The sequence below is a fragment of the Ambystoma mexicanum genome, chromosome 6q (genome assembly GCF_040938575.1).
Source record: "Ambystoma mexicanum isolate Mex_15411 chromosome 6q, UKY_AmexF1_1, whole genome shotgun sequence".
Lineage (NCBI taxonomy): Eukaryota > Metazoa > Chordata > Amphibia > Caudata > Ambystomatidae > Ambystoma > Ambystoma mexicanum.
The window spans coordinates 872,342,349-872,361,499 of NC_090937.1; the positions used below are offsets into that span (position 1 = coordinate 872,342,349).

General features: G+C 46.6%; 1 protein-coding gene across 3 annotated transcripts in view; it reads left to right on the forward strand.

The window, feature by feature from the left end:
- The window catches only part of PALLD (palladin, cytoskeletal associated protein), a 1,335,292-nt gene that overhangs the window by 1,135,925 nt on the left and 180,216 nt on the right, over nt 1-19,151 (forward strand). For all 3 annotated transcript variants that reach the window (XM_069631388.1, XM_069631389.1, XM_069631390.1), the window contains one exon: nt 6,561-7,259. In XM_069631388.1, coding sequence (XP_069487489.1) covers nt 6,561-7,259 — 699 coding nt within the window. The remainder of the gene's footprint in view (nt 1-6,560; nt 7,260-19,151) is intronic.

The following is a 19,151-nucleotide window of genomic DNA, read 5'->3' on the forward strand; positions in this document are numbered from 1 at the left end:
GGCTAGTTCAACCATCTTGTTCCGTGGCACTGACTTTCCCTTTCCAACTCTGACACTGATTTCTGTTTTCTGTTTGTTTCTGTCTCGTGAGCACATTGAGGCCCATGGGTGAATGACGCTATGTAAGAACATAATAGATAGACGGAGAGGTGGGTTTGCCTACTTAAATTCAGGTGAAACATATAAGGTTTGCTACATGCAAATGTATAATTCTGGAGCGAAAAGGGGAGGAAAATTGAGAAGTCATTGGTGGAAGACGCTGAATTAATAATAATCCCCATTAGTACGCTGGGCAGCCTTCCATGCCACCATTGTTAGCCAGTGTGTGCCATAACTCTTGCCAGAGGCATGTTTAATGTTTCATGTGCTCCCGTGCAGAGGGGACATGACCTAGTTCTGATTAGACTGCTCCCATAATTGGGACCAGGTCAGGGATAGCTTGCAAATGGCTAGTCCTCTTCTGTATTAGTGGAGAAGCTAAAATGATCATTTTATGGAAGGTTGCCCAGAGCAATGCCAGTGGTTATGGTTAAGGTAAAAGCAGTGCTGGTCATTGGGCCGGCTCTCGCCGGATCCAAGATCCGGCACCAGATGTGTAGCCGGATCTCAAGATCCAGCCAGCGTCAGCCGCCGCAAACCCCAAACCCATGCTCTGTGCTGGGTTACTTAAAAAAAAAGTGAAGAAAAAAAAACTCCCACAACGGCACAGAGTAGGGGGCGGAGGAGCTCATTGCTGCCATGAGCGCTCTTCTGGCTCCGACCCCCTACTTGTACACAGCAGAACTTTGATACACGTCACAGCTGCAGGACATACAAACTGTAACTTCTTCTGGTGACCCAGTGCAAGGGGTCACCAGAGGAAGTTACAGTCCTCAGCCATGACCCGGTTTATTTATGCAATGTTTTTTGGATACATGGGCCTGGATTATTTATTTATTTATGCAATGTTTGTCTTGCATCCGACAAACTGCACAAATAAATAAATATACAGGTATCCGACAAACATTGCATGAATAATAAATACACCTATTAACATTGAAACTATCCCGCACAATGCAGCCAATGAACTGCTTTCAGAGGGGAGCTGCATGTGCTTTGTAGGGTGTGCTTCAAGTAAAAGAAAACGTTGCTTATGGCGAACAGAAATCACCTCGTTTCAATAGTACCCAAGCAGGAGTTTTTTTTGTTATAAAATGGGATGCAAATTGTGTATTTTAGATATTTACTCAGGAGCACGGGTCAAAACTATTATCCGCGTAGTGAAGTAACTCATCGCCATTGCCATGGAAGTAGTTTAAAGGGGAATTGATATATTGTTTGGAAAAGAAGCAGCATGAAAGAAATTGCGCCGTTTTAAACTATTATTTTGCACGTTTCCTTTGATTGGAGGTCACTTGCCAGCTCCGCCCCCCAATCCCCGCCTCCTCGGGCACCGTCCCCCCACCCCCAAACTCCGCTCCCACCCAGGACCTTGTGGGATCCCCCACCATATTTTTTCCATTTCCACCACTGGGTAAAAGCATTGTTTTCAACAGAGTGTCAAAGAAAATGCATACTTGCCAACCCTACCGATTTAGGCGGTAGGATACAGCTTTTTAAGCAGTCCTACCGCCTACCGTTTTTTTTTTTTAAAAACATTTTTTTTTTTTTGCCCACGCCAGCTCGGGGGAGTCTTTCAAGGGCTCCCCCGAGCTGGCGTACCGGGAGAATGCGCGGCATGCAGGCTTTTAATGTCAAAGGCACCCACGGCGGTGGGCTAAAGCACCCCTCTGCCGCGGGTGCCTTTGGCAAAAGGTGCCATTAGCCCCCACCACGCCAGCTCGGGGGAGTCTTTCAAGGACTTCCCCGAGCTGGCGTAGCTGGAGAAGGCATGGCATGCAGGCTGTTAATGTCAAAGGCACCCACGGCGGTGGGCTAAAAGCACCCCTCCGCCGCGGGTGCCTTTGGCAAAAGGCGCCATTAGCCCCCCACCACACCAACTCGGGGAGTCTTTCAAGGACTTCCCCAAGCTGGCATAGCGGGAGAAGGCGCAGCATGCAGGCCTTTGATGTAAAAGGCGGCCACGGAGGTGGGCGAAGGGCGCCCCTCCGCCGCGAGTGCCTTTCACAAAAGGCGCCATTAGCCCCCCACTACGTCAACTCCGGCGAGTCTTTCAAGGGCTCCCCCGAGCTGGCGTGATGGCAGAAGGCGTGGCAGGCGCCTCATTGTCATTGAATGCACCCGCGGCGGCGGGCGCATTCAATAACAATGGGCTGCTGACGCGCCCTATTCCTATCATTACCTCCTCGCCTGACTATTTTTGAAACTTTAAGATTCCTACAGATTTTTGGTCACAGAATGTTGGCATTTATGAAAATGTGCCCAAGTGGCAAGACCTTACATACACGCAGTCCCTCTTCCTGCGAAAACTGAAAGTGTACTCTTTGTTTCAGCTTTTGATAACGTAAGATCTTCCTTTTGTTCATGCGTTGTCTACGGCGCCCTTTCGGCACTTCCTTCGCGTGAGGTCTCTGGAAACAGCCGACTTTCTTAAAACGTCGTTTATCGTGTTTACGGCCCTGTCTGGGCAGCAGGGGCAACAGGGGGGCAAATGGCTGACAAACTTCGGGATCATCGTGCTACTTGTGCATTCCTATCCAACACATCCAAGGAATTTTAATAGGAAACTTAGATTAATGAATGACACGAATGGCGTGCTTTAAAAAAAATAATAAAAACGCTACAAGGATGGAGAGGCGTTAAAACTTCGAGTGGGGAAAAAGTATGCCGCATTATGCCCACTTGTGAAAAGGCCTTTGCTCACTATGTGGAAGACGTGTAAAGATACTGGTGATGGTTCAATGAGTATCTGCAACATATGCCTGATCTTCATGTTATTTTCGTGTTTTTAAAGCGCTATACTGCCACCAGTGTGCCCTCGAAGCACCGACTGGCGTTCAATAGTGCATGCTGCAGATAACTGGGTTTTTGGCAGGCTCTAATGTAACATAACACACATCACATGCATACATAATGAGAAAGTAGTTACTTCGTCAGGAGGCAGTTGTTCTAAGACGGTACAGCAGGAGGCGCTATGGGTGGGGCTGTGAGGCTACATCTATGACTATGTTTATCTTGACCTGGGAGGATAGCACAGCGGCAACGTGCTCGCCTTGGAAGCAACACAGGTTCGATCCCTGGTCCATACTTAGAAACCTCTGGGTATTTAAGCGCGTTATAATATAAATACGCAACTAAAACAAACAATTCCTGTAACAGCGCCTGGATGCCCGTGGGCTGCGTGAGTGCTTTAAAAATGCAAATAAATAAATAAAATATTGTTGGTTGCGGGATGAGTTTGCAATGGTGAAGTCAGAAGCCAGGTGACGTTCCACCACAGGATTAAGACCTAGGCGCGTGGCATGATGCCTGGCACCAGGGCAATTATTTATAGGTAAATCGACACATGATGTACTGATGGGGGAACCCATGTGACGGAGTCATTCTGATCTTATATGTAACTGACGACCCCTGTTTTTTTTGCCTTTCAGCTGGACTCTAGGCCTGTAATTATCACGTGGTCAATGGACTACTTATTGGTGTGAGTGCATGATCAATATTGCAAAGTGTATTGGGCGCCCTGGAGTACAGCGAAATCGGGGTATTTATAGGTGGGTGTTTGTCACAAAATTAAATGTGGGACAAAAGATAGATTTGGGGTCGGCTGAGTCTGGGGTCCTATGCTCAGTGAAATATATTATGCTGTGAAATGTGATCAGCCAGCATGGTTTAACCACACGCCCCGCGCCCCACCCTTCAGAATGTCTAACAATGCAGCAAGCGCCAGGGAATGACTCTATCGAGTGCGAAATCACACAGAGGGGAACACTGTAGAGGTTACAGCGTGAGAAGGTTACCAGCATCCCAGCACTGTGTAAAGCAGCGCAAGATCACACAGTTCTGGCCTCATCCTGTTCCTGGCTCAAAGGCACAATCAGCGTAAGAACTAACACACATGAGTCAGGTGAATATTGAATTGACATGGTAACTATATTGCATGCCCCGCCTCCCAATATAGATCATACATGCAGGATGTCTATTTTATGATTTTGAAAATGTAAAGAGTGCTTGTTGAGTATTGTATGGGCAGATGGCGTAAAGGTACCCAAGGATTCTGGAAATTGTTGTTTTGCCCCTGGGGGTACTGGTTATTAGAATGACAAAGAGAATGCCAACAAGGAGACATGGCCCTGATCCAAAGCTGTCAGGCTCACCCATTCCCACAGCTGTACTGTCGTCATATATTGCACCCCAGCACATACTATTTTGTTTCATTTCTCTTGGAAGAGACATCAGGGTGCCAGTATTTATTTGTATTTCTTTTATTTATTTAATGAAAATTACGGGGAAAGCAATGCATTTTTGGCATGAACAATGGGTGAGAGGAGGTGGATATGAGATCAGATGATGCAAGGGAAGTAGAAACATGAACCAGGGACGAGGACAGTAGATTATGATATAGGAACGAGATAGTAGAGGAAGTGCTACGTTTTAAGATGAACGGATGAGGGATAAGTGCCATGGGGTTCTCGTGCAGAGTAGGGGGGGGGGGAGAACAGGGAGATATGCCCCCTTTACCAACTTCATCATTGATATGCCTCCTCACCCACTGCACAGTAGATATGCCCCTTACCAACTTCAGCGTTGATATGCCCCTTCACCCACTTCACAATAGATATGCCCCCTTACGAACTTCAGCACTGATATGCCTTCACGCACTTCATAGTAGATACGCCCCCTTACCAACTTCAGCGTGGATATGCTCCCTCATCCACTTCACCGTAGATACGCCCCCTTACCAACTTCAGCGTTGATATTCCCCTTCACCCACTTCAGAGTAGATATGCCCCCTTACCAAATCCAGCACTGATATGCACCCTCTTCCACTTCAGGAGAGATATAGTCCCTTACCAACTTCAGCAATGACATGGCCTCCAAGTCGCTTCTGGGTAGAAACGCCCCTTACCAACTTCTGCATAGATATGCCATCTCACACACGTCGGGGTAAATAATGCCCCTTACTAACTTCAGGATGTCTATGCCCTCTGTGACGTCAACACTTGACAGATACGATGCACTCGATTGTATCGGTTAAACAGATGCGTATTTAAGACTATACACATGAGTGGTCTGAGTAACATCAATTCTGATATAATATGATATGGCATTTATAACGCGCCTATACACAAGTGTTTCAAGGAGCGACGAGGCAAGGGGGGGAACAAAGGGAGGACAGACAACGATCCTACTAGGCCAGGTGTCATTCAGATCGCGCAAGTGCGCGGGAAGGGGGCAGGGACAGTGCAGTACATGTGAATAGAGAATAACAATAAATAGGTAACGGCCAGCAAGTGTCAAGGTAGGGTAAGTGCAGACATCAGGTGTCAAGGGCTGGTAGGGGGACTGTAGTGATACAGAGACAGTCCACAAGTGCAGGGGTTGCCAGGTGGGGAGTGCAGGTGTGTGACGCTGGTGGGGGAGGGACCTGGGCCCGAGATCAGAGGTGTCCAGGTGGCCAGTGCAGCTCACGTTACAGCCAGGAGGTCTGCAGAGCAGAGGAGGAAAAACAGCAGAAGCAAAGAGAAAGGTTTTGAAGTGCTTCCGGAACCGGAGATGGTTCTCCTCAAGTTTCAGGGAGGCAGGGAGGCTGTTCCAGAAGGAGGCACCCACTGAGGAAAGAGATCTACTACCAACTCGTTGCTTGGAGAAGCGAATGACCCTGAGGGAGTTGGAGGCGAATGAGCGAAGAGCTCGAGATGGAAGATATTTAGGAAGAGAGAGTTGAAGGTATGGAGGCCCCATGCCCCAGGAGGCTTTTTGGACGATGCAGAGGGTTTTGAACTTAATCCTCGCAGCCAATGGGAGCCAGTGCATCATCAAGTTGCTACAGATCCTATTCAATAACAGTTCTCAGTCATTGATGGTGCTTCTAACTTTTTATTTGTTGCTTAAATGGAGGCAATTTAATAGTTTGAGACCTGGGGGTTGGCGTCCCAATATACAATATTTCAGTTCTTCCCTGGGCATGTGGCAGTCCCCTGTTTAAACAGATTCTGACCAGTGGTTTGGGCTGTAGGCACGGGCAATATTTTCATTCCATTATGTCTATGAGGGTTTAGCCCCCAGACTAAACCGCACCAAACTTTGCAAAATCATTCTGTGGGCTTCCATATACTTTTCTTGCAAAGTTTGGTGAGGATTCATCCAGGGGGACAAAGTTATAAGCCGCCCAAAAAGTGATCTTTCTATGAGTAGAGCAACTTAACCGTAACTACAGGTCTGCTACCGCAGGCCCTTTAATATGTATATTTCATTTTATTAAATATTATTTTGTTTACTAATGGGTTTATCAGACTCTTGCTACAAACCTCATTAGAACGAGCTAACCATTTGACAACTAAGCAATGTTCAAACAATGTACACGTTATAACCCTTTACACAAGGTCCAGTGTTAATTTGTCAGTCAGCATGCCCTCCCCCACAATTAACCAGAGTCCTCTTCTTTTGTCTTTTTCTTGCAGGGACCCTCTGAAAATACAGCAGCTGCAGAACCAAATTCGATTAGAGCAAGAAGCCGATCAGTGGTTATCCCAACAGCAAAGTGGTCCTCAGGAGAACCCCCCACCATCCCCGCCCTTTCCTCCTCCCCCCTCATTCCAGGAGCTTGAATCCAGTCACTTTATCACTTCCCCTGTGCAAATGAGTGTCCTCAACTCTCACAGCTCGCCTGCCATGCAGCCGGCCAGCTCCTTCAACTACGCCCGGCCCAAACAGTTTATTGCCGCCCAGAACATGAGCCCCACGTCAGGGTACGTGACGCCTTCCTCTGGCTCCTCCACCTCCAGCCTTACATCACCCATGTCACCGTCCACTCCCCAAAGACAGTTTGGACGGGTTCCAGTCCCCCCTTTCTCCCAATCATTTTCATGTGAAGGGGAGACATTCTGGTCCCCTTCGTCACCCTCACCGCCGCCTCCTCCTCCCCCAATAATAAGCCCTGTAACATCATTTCCTGTTTCTGATACCTTTCCACTTCCTCCGCCACCCCCTCCTCTACCTGTATCAAGCCCGTCGCCAACATACAGCCCCTCACCATCACCAACCGGTAGGTTCTCCAGCTCCGGGCAAACACCTGCGGCCTACCTCAGCTCCATGCTACCATCTCAGCCCTCGCCCACATCGGTCAATGCACTCGGACTGCCAAAAGGAGTTACACCTCTGTGAGTATTTGTATTTTTGTATTGATATTATTGGCTTGGTATTTCAACCGATAGGATGTCCAATGGCTATGTCAAATTGTATGCAGAGGTATACCTTTAAAGGTACATCTACAAAATCTATATCTGTGGGTCCCGAGCAAGCGGATGCCTTCTCCCCTGCAGTGGAGGCGGGCAAATCTCTACGTTTGGGGAAAGTACATTTTGAGACAAGCAGGGGGCTGATCGCAAGTCGCGGAGGAGCGCATTCCTGTTGAGGGGCGCCGGGAGGAAGAACAACCTGAAACTCATCCAAGCTAGTGGAGAACTTTTTGCCAGCGGCGAGCTGCTGAAGAGTACGGAATGAGGTGATGAAAAATACAGTTTGCGCCAAGTAGGGTAGAGGGAAAAGTCAATGAGCAGATAGATCTCTTTCCTATTTTATGTGGTTTATAAAGCGCAGCTTTCGCCATTACTGGCATCGTGTGGTTAGGTGAATAGCAAGTATCTAAGCAATGTAAAAACAGAATATAGCGCGTGATCGACCAAAGAAAGCAGCCGGGCTGGGCAGAGAGCAAAGCCAGGTTTTAAGACCTTTCCTAAAATGAAACAGATTGGGATAAGACACAGAGCATTTTAAAGACTCTCAGATTGACCAGAAAGAGGCCGACTGCTGGCGGGAAGGTAGGAACAACAGGAAGACTAGCAGAGTTACAACACAGCGGATGGCAAGCTTGGTAGCTGAGTTTAGAAGCAAGAATGGTTGGATGCTGAAAGTGGAGAGTTTTAAACACAAGACAGAGAGCCTTCAACGCTATACGCGTGTCGGCTGCTAGCCAATCAAGAGCTGTGTCAGTCATAGCATTCTCTGCATATTGTCCTGCCCTGGGTATTCATTCGCAAGCCCTGCCGGTGACAAACCAGTGCCGCATTGCACCTTGCTATCTCGTTTGTGCTCAGTGTCTTCTGTGTCATTCAACAGACTACTTGACACAGCTTTATGTGTCAAGCAGTCTATTGAAATAAAAGAAATCCAGCATCTCGGAAATAGCGCAGTGCGAAGTGACACTGGACTGTCAATGGCAGGGCTTGAGCAATACACAAAATAGCTTTTTAAAAAAAAATGATTGTCCTGTGTTGGGGTTTCGACTCCAAGCCCTGCATGTTGACAAACCAGTGTCGCATGGCACTGTGCTATTAGACTGCTCGACACATATGCCCTAGTTCAGGCTCACCTTGGAAGCAAAACGACACAGAGCAACACAGGTTCGATCCCAGGGTCTATGCTTAGAAACTTCAGGGCAGAGGCGTTGCTAGGGGAGGGGGGGTAAGGGGGTTATAGCCCCTGGTCTTTTATTTGTAGCCCCGGATAGAATCTCAGGAGCTACAGCCAAAAGGCTAGCTAGCCCCCAGTCCCATCAGTGTAGCTCCGGGTCTTTTCCAGACCTAGCAACACCCCTGCCACAGGGTATTAGATGTGTTATAAATAACCCATTAAATAGATTGTTTTCCAATTGGGTTTTGCTATTTTAAAACGTGTCTGTGAATTAGGCCCATAGTTTATTGAAGGAAACAAATGAAATCCAGCACCTATGGAATAGCACAGTACAATGTGACACTGGCTAATCACCGCCATTGAACAGGTTTAAATCCCCTGTACTAACAGAAGGTGAAAAAAGGTGGCTGTCAGGGCTGGGGAGTAGTGAGAGCCCTGGTTTGACTGAGGTTCTGGGAGGCTGCCGGTACTTCATAATGCACAACTGCCGACTGTGATTTTGATGTCAGTACTGGTTAGTTTAAAACATGTGACAGGCAGTGGACTGTTAGCAGTCATACAAGCATTGCAGTGTAAACCCTCCGTGTGCTCTTTCTTCTCCACTTACAGTTGTTTGCAAATGTTTCTTCGTTGGCCCAGCAACCTTACAAAGCAAATGTACACAACGCTGGCGTGCCCTTAAATAGGCTCTTTTAGAAAGGTGGAGGACAAAATGAAATTAAAGATGAGTGAAAAAGTATCGTTTTGTGTAACTGAATGACAAAAATGAAGTGCAGGGCAAAACTAATTAATTGCAGGGCAGAGCCATTTTAAATATACCAAAAGCTTTTCCTTTGTTTTGCTAAACGCTGTACCACAGTTCACACTGCGTCATTGTGGTGGCATGGGCCTCCCGATCAAAGCTTTTAAACAACTATGGAAAACCGGTCTCTGTCAATTTGAGCCCATCCAGGCATCGGTACAGCGTGCCCAAACCTGAAGCATCGAAGAGGGCGAAGTCCCCAGTGCAAAGATGGAAGCCCAGACACCGAGATCAGAGTGGGACAGAGGAGTGCACGCATGCGCACTCGTCATCAAAGGCATAGAGGCCGACTGCGGCTGCGCATCGCTACCTCCTGTCCACAACATTAGCAGCTCCATGTAAGCGGAAACCAAACATTAGCTTATTTTCCTTAACTACTCAAATACAAGTTCCTGACATCCAGGGGGTTGTTGAATGTAGAGGTTACAGAATTACTCCCTCCTAGCAGTTTAAATACGCTCACGCTAACATGTCATCGTTTTGTGCAATGTTACGGTTTTGTGACGTGTTATCTTTATAGGGATACTGTCCATTTAATGCACCTATTATGTGTCCTTTAAAGGTAAACATAGCTCAATATAGGCAAGCAGTCCGCAGCTGCAACTTATAATATAAGAGATGTCAAGCAAATGTCTACTTTAAAGGGCAACATCACAGCAGGCAGAGCTACCTGCAATTTAAAAAGATGTAATCATTATCATTAAAGAGGTCTCTGCTTTTTTGTTCACATCATTATTTGTAAAATAAAATTCGGCGGAGAGCTTTCTTTTGAGTAGCGCACAATCCTTTACAAAGCAGTTAATCGGCAATAAGCAAGGATTCACTCTTTCATTCCTAGAGTTCCCATGTTCTGACTCCTTGCCAGGCTGCCCCTTCAACTTTGCCAAAATCGGCCAATCACATGGGCTGAGAATTACAGGCGATATACACAGAGGCGTTGCTGGGGGGCGGGGGTCGGCTGAGGGGGTTATAGCCCCTGGTCTTTTGGTTGTAGCCCCAGATAGAATCTCAGGGGCTACAACCAAAAGACTAGCTAGCCCCGAGTCCCAGCAGTCCCGGCATTAGCATAGCCTCGGACCATTCCCAGACCTAGCAACACCCCTGGATATACGCATTTTGGCATGTTCTATATTAGAGCATGCTTTCCTGTCTTTGGCAGTCATAGAGTCTGGAATCCAGTCTCTCGCCACCAGTAGGAGCCTGCTTTCCACACTTCTCCTTGGCTCGCTTCACTGTTTCTAGCCCTCCAGACCATCAGCAAGTTTGCAATCGAGGTTCTAAGTGCCTCTGATGTGTGCACCTGGACAGGCTCTGTCAAAGCAAGCCCCAGGTGAGGCTTACCCCGACACAAACTCTAATATCTGTAGAGCCCTTAGCACCAGGCTCTATTGGTTGCTAGGCGACCTTCACCGGCGATAGTAACCCTCTTACCTTTCGCTCTGGACAACTGAACTGGGTGGCGATCACTTACCACACAAGTGAGCCCTGTAGTGTGGGCTATAATGCTTCTATGTGCGTCCACAGAAGGGCACAGTTGTTTTTCCTTATTCCCAAAACATCTTTCCCTAGATTAAAAAAGTCATCTGGCATCTGCCATCTTGCCACGCCGCCAGCAGGCAAGAATCTTAACCGCCACATCTTACGCCATGACTGACATGTCTCCGATCTGTTAGCGATTCGTTCTTCGGCCTCCATCGATATGCTTGAAGTGCCCTGGGCACTGATGTCGACGCAGTGTCATATCAGGAATGCAGGAGGCAAAACCATTTGAGAAGCCAACAGTGTCGGAAAATAGAGCCCCGCTATTTAGTGATGCCAGTCAATTTCCAGATGTTATCATTCTCAAAGTAAGTGCTCCATTACTGCCGTACAGCCCCGAGAAGTTGCAAGAAATTGGATTCAGTGCAGGGAAAATGGAGCAAATACCTTGCGGACGTCACAACGCAGGATTCAGGAGTCAAGCGCAATTGTCTGAAGTTATAGCGAGCGTAAAGGTGAAGTTACACTGGGATTCTCATTCAAAACGGCCTCTTTCACATCCCTTTCTGTCACCAATCGTTCCAAACTTTTAGGTGGAGCAAATATTTGTGCAACCTGTCAAGTCTGGTTAACATTGGTTTTTATTATTGATAGATAATTTTAAAAGTTACAAATTGGGAAAAAATTGAGTGATTTTTCTCACATTCTAACTGACATCCACCCGAATTTTGAATAGAAGACATTGGAAATTTGAGTTAAAAACATATATAGCGGGAATAGTGCAGTCTGAAATTCAGAAAAAGCACTTGAAATTTGGCCCTAAAGCCAGTTGAATTAGTCCAAATTTGGTTCAAGTTTTAGGTATTTTTCAAGGACATTAAATTATACTTGCTTTGCTTCCTGTACGGCGCTGATGCTCTTTGGCTGATTATCCTGTAACCAATTGCTCTCCAGTTGCAGGGCGAGCGGTTCTTCTCTAAGCGACTCCATTGATTTAACTTTGTACGCCAGCCCGTACCATGGAAACCAGGGGATTCAGCGGCCTTTTCATGCCCCCAGAGCCATTTCAAGCAAGCTTTCGGCCAGCCCTGATTGTGAAAGCAAGGCATAGAAGACATGCCTCAGTAATGGACGCCTGAGAAGGGAACAGTAACAGCTGTTCTGAAAGCCACCAACAGAGTGCAGCAGAGAGGCCTTTGGATGCTATGGCGGGTTCAAAGCAAGTACCTGAACAGAGCAAGCTTTTTCTGGATTTCTGCCATTGGAGGCTATGTTGTTTTTGTACACAGGTCCCTTTGAGGCTTCAGAGCTGATGGCTGACTACTTTCATTGCTCTGAATACAATTAACATTGCCAGCAACCCAATATCCGTGTGCAACCAGGGGGGCGACTTCCAATGGAATAATGAGCCGGATTGTCCCCTGACCAGTGTTCAGGAACCGAACGCGAGTCCACGAGACTCTGTTCAGCCGCCCTGCCCGTGTCATTATGAAGGTGAAGTAAAGGGCTCACAGCAGAAGGGGGAACCAAATAAATGGTCGTAGGAAATAAAAGAAACGAAATAAAGCATAGTGTAACAGCGACTCCAGAAAAGGATTTGATTTCAGGGGCCTGCTGTCAAAATGCTTCTGCTGCAATGTCAGCACGCTGAGCACAGCTTCAGTGGGTTTATTGTAGAATGATCCCCAATTATTAATCTTGCTCAAATTAAGCACCACTTTGGAAGTTGAAGTTTCATCTGGAAAAATCACAATAAAAAGAGCGTCACTGGGCCTAGGCTTATACAGACTTAAACGCGACACATGCCTGCACGCATACAGTACCTGCACAGATGTGTGTATTGTGGTACTTTGCTCATTTCTTTTGTGCCTTTAGGCTGAGCTTTGGGATTCTGCATAGGAGCACTCTGGACAAAAGCATTTTTTAAACAAAAATTGTTTATTAGTATTTTAAGTAACAGCAATATCAAAATATAAATGCTTTCCAGCTTTAGCACTTTTCTTTTCTCAAAAGCCCATAATCAGTATACATTGTGAACCAAATAACAGCTTGTCTACAACTACAGCCATACAATTAACTTTCGGAGCTCCAATTTGCGGTGTAAATCCAGCACATGTCTGCCATTACACTCATACCACAATTCCTTCCTCCTGCATCTTAGTTAAATTAGTGTCTGCTCTGCCGGCAATGATATCTTGCACCACATAGATAGCCGGACTCTCAAGGAGGCATATCCTCATAGGGATAGAACATTGACTGTACACGGGAGTTCCACCTCAAGTAATTATAATTTTCCTCCTGTGTTCTCCTACTTGTTTTCCGATACCACTCCTTAGTCTCAGACATAGACCAACGTTTTAAATCATCCCACTTGGATCCAGATGATGACTTCCATATCAGTGCGATCATACCTTTTCACCAGTATTCATGCCAACTAAAGTAGTTTGGTGAGATGTCTAGTGGCCCTTGGGTGAGGGTAAATACCCAACAAACACACCGCAAGAGACCAGGCAAACATAATTATTCGTACGCCTCAATTTCCATACAAATAGCAGACTAAAATTGTTGTAGCTTCGGGCAAAACCAGAAAATATGCATCAAGTCGCATTATCAGACATCTAGGGCAACACAGGGACACCAACAGTGAGAACCTAGAGATCGTAAGTGGTGTCATCTACATCCTATTAAGAATATATAGCTGAAGCAGTGTGTGTCATGCATTCCTTGACACCTTCCTAATGTACATCAATGCATTCCCCCATGCCACTTCATCCAAAGGTCTACCCAGGTGCTTTCCCCATCGAGCCTTCACCTTGAGGTCTCCCCTACCCAGACCTTCCAACAACCTCCCATACATCCTTGACACACTGCCCTCCCCCAGTCAAATTCTACAGCAGCGCCAGTGTCGCATCAGCATCTGGTTCACTCGGCAGGCTCGGCCATCAAGTCGTAGCATCTTTCACTAATCCCATGTACGTCAAGAATTCCCCAGAGTTTATTCCATATTCCTCTACGACTTTGGGGAATTCCAGTAGGGCTCTATCACAGAACATATCCCCCACAAAGCAAATCCCTTGGCCTCCCAGCATCTCCTATTGGCCAGAATATCCCTCTTTACCCAATGTAATGTGGAAACTAAAGACACGTTCAGAGAGTAGGATTCCCGTACTCCGAGTAATTTCAGGGTCCTATTCCAAAGGTTCTTCCCCAATTTCAGAAGATAAGGACAATCTATGAGCCTATTGGTATCCACCTACAGAACCTCTTTCAGTGTAAATGGCTGAATAGCCAATGACATCAATCTTGTGTCCAAAGTGGGCTTGTCCGATAACCACCAGCAGTCAAACTGGATCTGTCCTGCTAAGTTGTATCATTCAAAGTGAGGTCATTTAATACTCACATCCTCATAACTCAAACAGAGGGTATCCAACAAAACTCTGGTTCATCCAGTTCCCCAAAGAAATTCCCACAACATCACATTCAAGGACCGGAAGAAAATCTTGGGAATGCCAAATGGGACATTAGTAAAGTGGTACATTAAACGAGGCAGGACCACAATCTTAACCAAAGCAGTCCAGCCCATCACAGACAGGGGGATCTTTCTCCAGAATCTAATAGACCTCTCTATCCCATTCACTGCTCTCACAGTGTTGTGTTGATGGGAGGTCTTGATACCCTGACATATATCCACCCCTAAATATTTAAAGGCCACAGTAGCCCATCGCAGCCCCAAGTCAGGTAGTTGTGGATCCCCATGTTCCGCTAGCGCTGCCAGCGGGAAAAGACATTAATTGTTGCCGCTTATAGTTATCCGGGAGAGCTCATGGATGGGAGACCCGGGTCACCAGTGTTTTTTCACCCCCAATGTCACTGTAGCTGTAACAATATCAATTATTTAAATGTTGTATAAAAAATTGCAGGCTTTGAAAACTCCCAGTGTTTTTCGTAATGGACTGTGCGATGAAATTATTTACAGAGGATCACACACTTTGGTTACGCAGCGCGCTACAAGCCCCTTGTTTTATGGCCGGTCTTTTGGTGACTGTTGTCATACATCGCACAACCCCAACTAACCGCATTTAAGCAGCACACAAAAGGGATAAAAATGACCAGCTGCAGAAATAACATGTGCCCATGTACCTTTGCCACTATAGCGGAAATGAAAAGCTGGCATCCATGAATATAAACACAGTAAATGAACATATATCTTAAAGTGAAATATACAAATATAGTTCAGTAGACCTACTCCATAGACGAAAGTGCGCAAGACAAAATAGCATCAGACTTTTAAAAAAAGTAATGAACACCAGAAAAATAACAATAGATAGGAAATCTTCCAATAAATATGCTGGCAAAGTATACAATGTGCTCATCTTTTAAACCCAGCAATCTGTAGTGAAATATTCCATGGAAAACAAAATCCCAATACGAAACAAGTGTTTGTGGTGTTGTGGGTCAGCGTCTGCACTGGGAACTTCATAACCTGAGTAAAATCCTGGTAGACAACTACTTGAGCAAGCTTGTCAACCTCAAAAAAACACAAAGGGTTGCATTCGCCCTCTGAAAAAAAAGTTACCCTGTGCACCCACATGTGTCCTTTATTGGTATCTTGAAAATTAGCCACAATGAGGGGAAAATAACTGCACCAGCGTTCAGGATTGCGAACTCTCTTGCCACATCGTGGGCAAATACTCATGACTTACTTGCTCTCTCATAATTTCCCCTCCTCATCCCCATCTCTGGCTTTCAACAATACTCTGCTTTATAAAGCTAACTTAAAAAGTACACATAACATAGCGCCGCTTAAATATATGAATCCTTATAGAACTATGTTAGGCAAAAAGTGTACAATTGTGGAATTATTCACCCCATCTTGACTGTGAAACTACAACTACCAGAATGCAATTCAGCAAAAGGCAATACAATTGTCTGAGTGCAAAATGTTCAAGGTATGACAATAGTACGATTTTAAAAAAATAACGTGGATGGCTTGTGTTATGAGATATTCAAAGCTAAGCAAGCACACACCATTCTGGACTGTGGACTGTCTCCCATCCATGCAGTAACCCGGACCGACCCAGCTTAGTTTCAAGGCGAGGAAGGATCCAGCCTCCTTAGGCCATGTTTCTCTAAGTGATCTAGTAAGGGGGGCTCATTTATTAGGCAACATGGCCTTAGGGCGCTGAATCCTTCCTCACTTTGAAGCTAAGCAGGGTTCCTCTTGTTAGGAAAGATTTCGTACTTGTAGGTAATTTTCCTTCCATGTGGCAACCCCTAAACTTTTTGCTGTTGTTTTTCACCTTGTTCTCGACTTTGCCAGAGAAGTGCAGCCTTCTGCCGCACTCCTCTGGGCTTTCGCTCCATTCTTACGGGGAAACTGACATGCCCTTAAGACAGTCAGTACCGGGAAACGCTGTTTTCCGTAGTTTCTTTTATCATGTTGCGGCTTTCGTGCAACATGACACAAGAGGGCACTGTAAGCTAAGTTACTGCTCTCTTGGGTCTCTAGTCTTCTACAGGCCCTAGATACTCTTTTTGGATTGTAACTGATCGGTGCAAGTGATTCACGGACGGGAATGGTGGCAGCGATCGTTTCTTGTGTTTTGAGCTCCTTTTGGCGTTTTAAGCGCATTTCTCGCGCTTAACCCAAAATGGTGGCCTGGCTCCCAAAATGGCCAGACCACGAGGCTCCTTTGTCCTGTCCGCTGATCGTCTTGCTCCCTTCACCTTCCCCAGGTCGAGCCGACCCGGGGCCTTCCTTATTTGGGCATGTACTTTCCCGCGAAACACGGATGCTTTCGCGGGCTTCTACATGCCTGGTGTGTGCCTCCAGGATGTGGGCTGGGATGTCTGATCCCAATACACATCCTGGGTGCCAGAGAGTCTAGGGTGGTGTGAATGCCTGGGACCACCGTGGTCCGTGATAGGTCCATGTATGGTGTGAGTGTTGATGAGCGGATCTCCCATTGGGTCCCCTCCGTTTTGGCGCAAAAGGAACCGTGAATAAGAGGGGGCTGGAAACACCACTACCATGCCGATCTCCTGAGTTCTCACGAACGAAGGAATACAGGAGCCAAGTATCCTGCAACCAAGAGGCTGAACCGAGAAATCGCTGGTGACCCGCTGAAGGACTGCTCCTCTGCACAGCTGTCGCCTTGTGAAACCCTTTTCACCTTTGATCGAACCAGAAGGCCTGTACTGGTACTTCAACCCTTGGAATAGCGGGGACAGCTATTCTCGGCATCTTCACCATCTCCTGCTCGTAAGCCTTCGGAAGCGTCTCTGGGCCATCCAGCAGACTGACCAGCCTACACAGGAGTCTTGCTCTGTAACCGCCGCCAGGTTGTGTAGTATTTCGAGTCCTTGTCACTCTCACACGATTCGTACACTTGGCGTTCCCTGGTCTGAAGTGAGTATTGTACATTTGGCTGAGATACACACGGCCACTCCGTTGCCCTGCTGTGGTAACAAACTGTGCAGGTTCACTTCGTTTGGGACATCTTCAACTCAACTCTGCTGCTGCAGACTCAACACGACGACGAGACGTCCCCTGCTCTCCTGAACCTGCCAGCGACTGAAACTGATGCGGAGAAACCTGGGTCTGCTTGCATCGGGGACCGGTTAGTAGCCTAGCTAGGAACCGGTCGCCCTCCTGCAGGAGCCCATAGCTTTTCCCCACTGTGTCAAAACAGCACGCCTTTCCGTACTCGCGCTCTGCTTCTGCCCACAGTGGAGGCTGCGCTTGAGTCGCGGAACTCTGTTCTTCTTCATTTGTGCACTAAACTGAACTGCCTGATTCCCTCGAAGAGACTCCCCTTTTTGCCCGTTGGCACCAGCGTGTGCAGGTACTTTTGAGCACAAGGCTCCACTCTTCGTAGGGCTCGGACTTCCTTTTAGTTAGGTGCCTCTGAAGGCGGACTGGGTCTAAGCATTATTTCGCACTGCCTATTTTCCTTCCCTTTTAGGTGGACTACACATTTCGTGCATCTAACGCTTAAGACTTGTTTGTATTTGTATATATATTGTATTGGTATGGTATGTGTTGGTTTACTAGAGTTGTATTGTGATTTCTCGCTACAGTCATTGTTTTAAAGGCCTTGGAATAAATGTGTATATATTTTTAATGTAACACCTGTTTGGAGTAGTTTGTAAGTGTCCTTGCTTTGTGTGCTCATTGCGGGCTTTCAGTCACCCTCACCCCTCTTGAGACCTAGTCTTGACCGCCGCGATCGCTACCCTGATTGGTCTGGCTTGTCCAGAGGTTACCCTGTTCCAAGTAATTAGGTTGGCCTTCTGAACTTCTGCGCCGCCAGGACAGAGTTCAGAAATCCATCTTAACACCTCTCAGTTACTGCCAGGATGTGAAACCCACTGTTGCTGTAAAAATATCTTTTTTTAAAATTATTGACTGGGAGACCACAAATACCAGAATGCAATTCAGCAAAAGTTCAAAAATTGTCTTTGAGTGCAAAAATTTAATGGACTGACACGTTTTAAAAAAAAGAATAATTCAGATGCCCATTTGGTCGCCAATCCATGCAGTAACTGGGACTGACCCTGCTTTACTTCAAAGCAAGGAAAGGGGCGGCCCGTTTCTCTAAGTGGTCTTATAACATTAACTTGTTTATCGACACCATGGCCTGAGGAGGGAGGCCCTTCCTCACTTTGAAGCTATGCAGGGTCTGTCCTGGTTACTGCATGGATGGGAGACCAAGGTGGCAATCATATCACTGGACATGGGCAGTAATTTTTCACCCCCCCCAACCTCACTATAGCTGTACAAATATCTTTCCAACAAAACTGTAAATGCAGGTACTGAACTGCACATAAACTCAGCTATTTGTAGTCCTGTATAGCCGTGAATATGAGCAAAATGGCTGGAAAAGAAAGATGCTTTCCTGCCCCCCTCATCTGTGCCAGCTCTCCACACTCCCAAGATGACCTTCTCTCTCCCCCCCCCCACAACACACACTGCTTCTGTGATGCATTTTGCTCTGAGATGTCGGCTATTCAGGGCTACAGAAAGCTTTGTGTTGCAAACTCAGTCTGTAGACCCCCTCCAACTCCCAAATTTCACCTGGTGCCCTCTAGCCACACCCCTCTCCACTTCTAGCCTGATGGCAGTTGGATGTTTGTGACCTGCAAATAGCACTTTTCCTGCGTTTCATTTTGCCATATGCTCGGCTATAGCTGCCGATATCTCTTGCATCGATAGAAAAAAAAGATGGCAGTCGTTTCTTTTCTAAATAAAATAGTTCCGGATACATCCCTGAGATCTAGCTATCTATTTTTAAGGAGTGGGCACCCCTTCCCCATCAAATATTTAAATAACTACTGCATGGAATAACCCCAAATCACG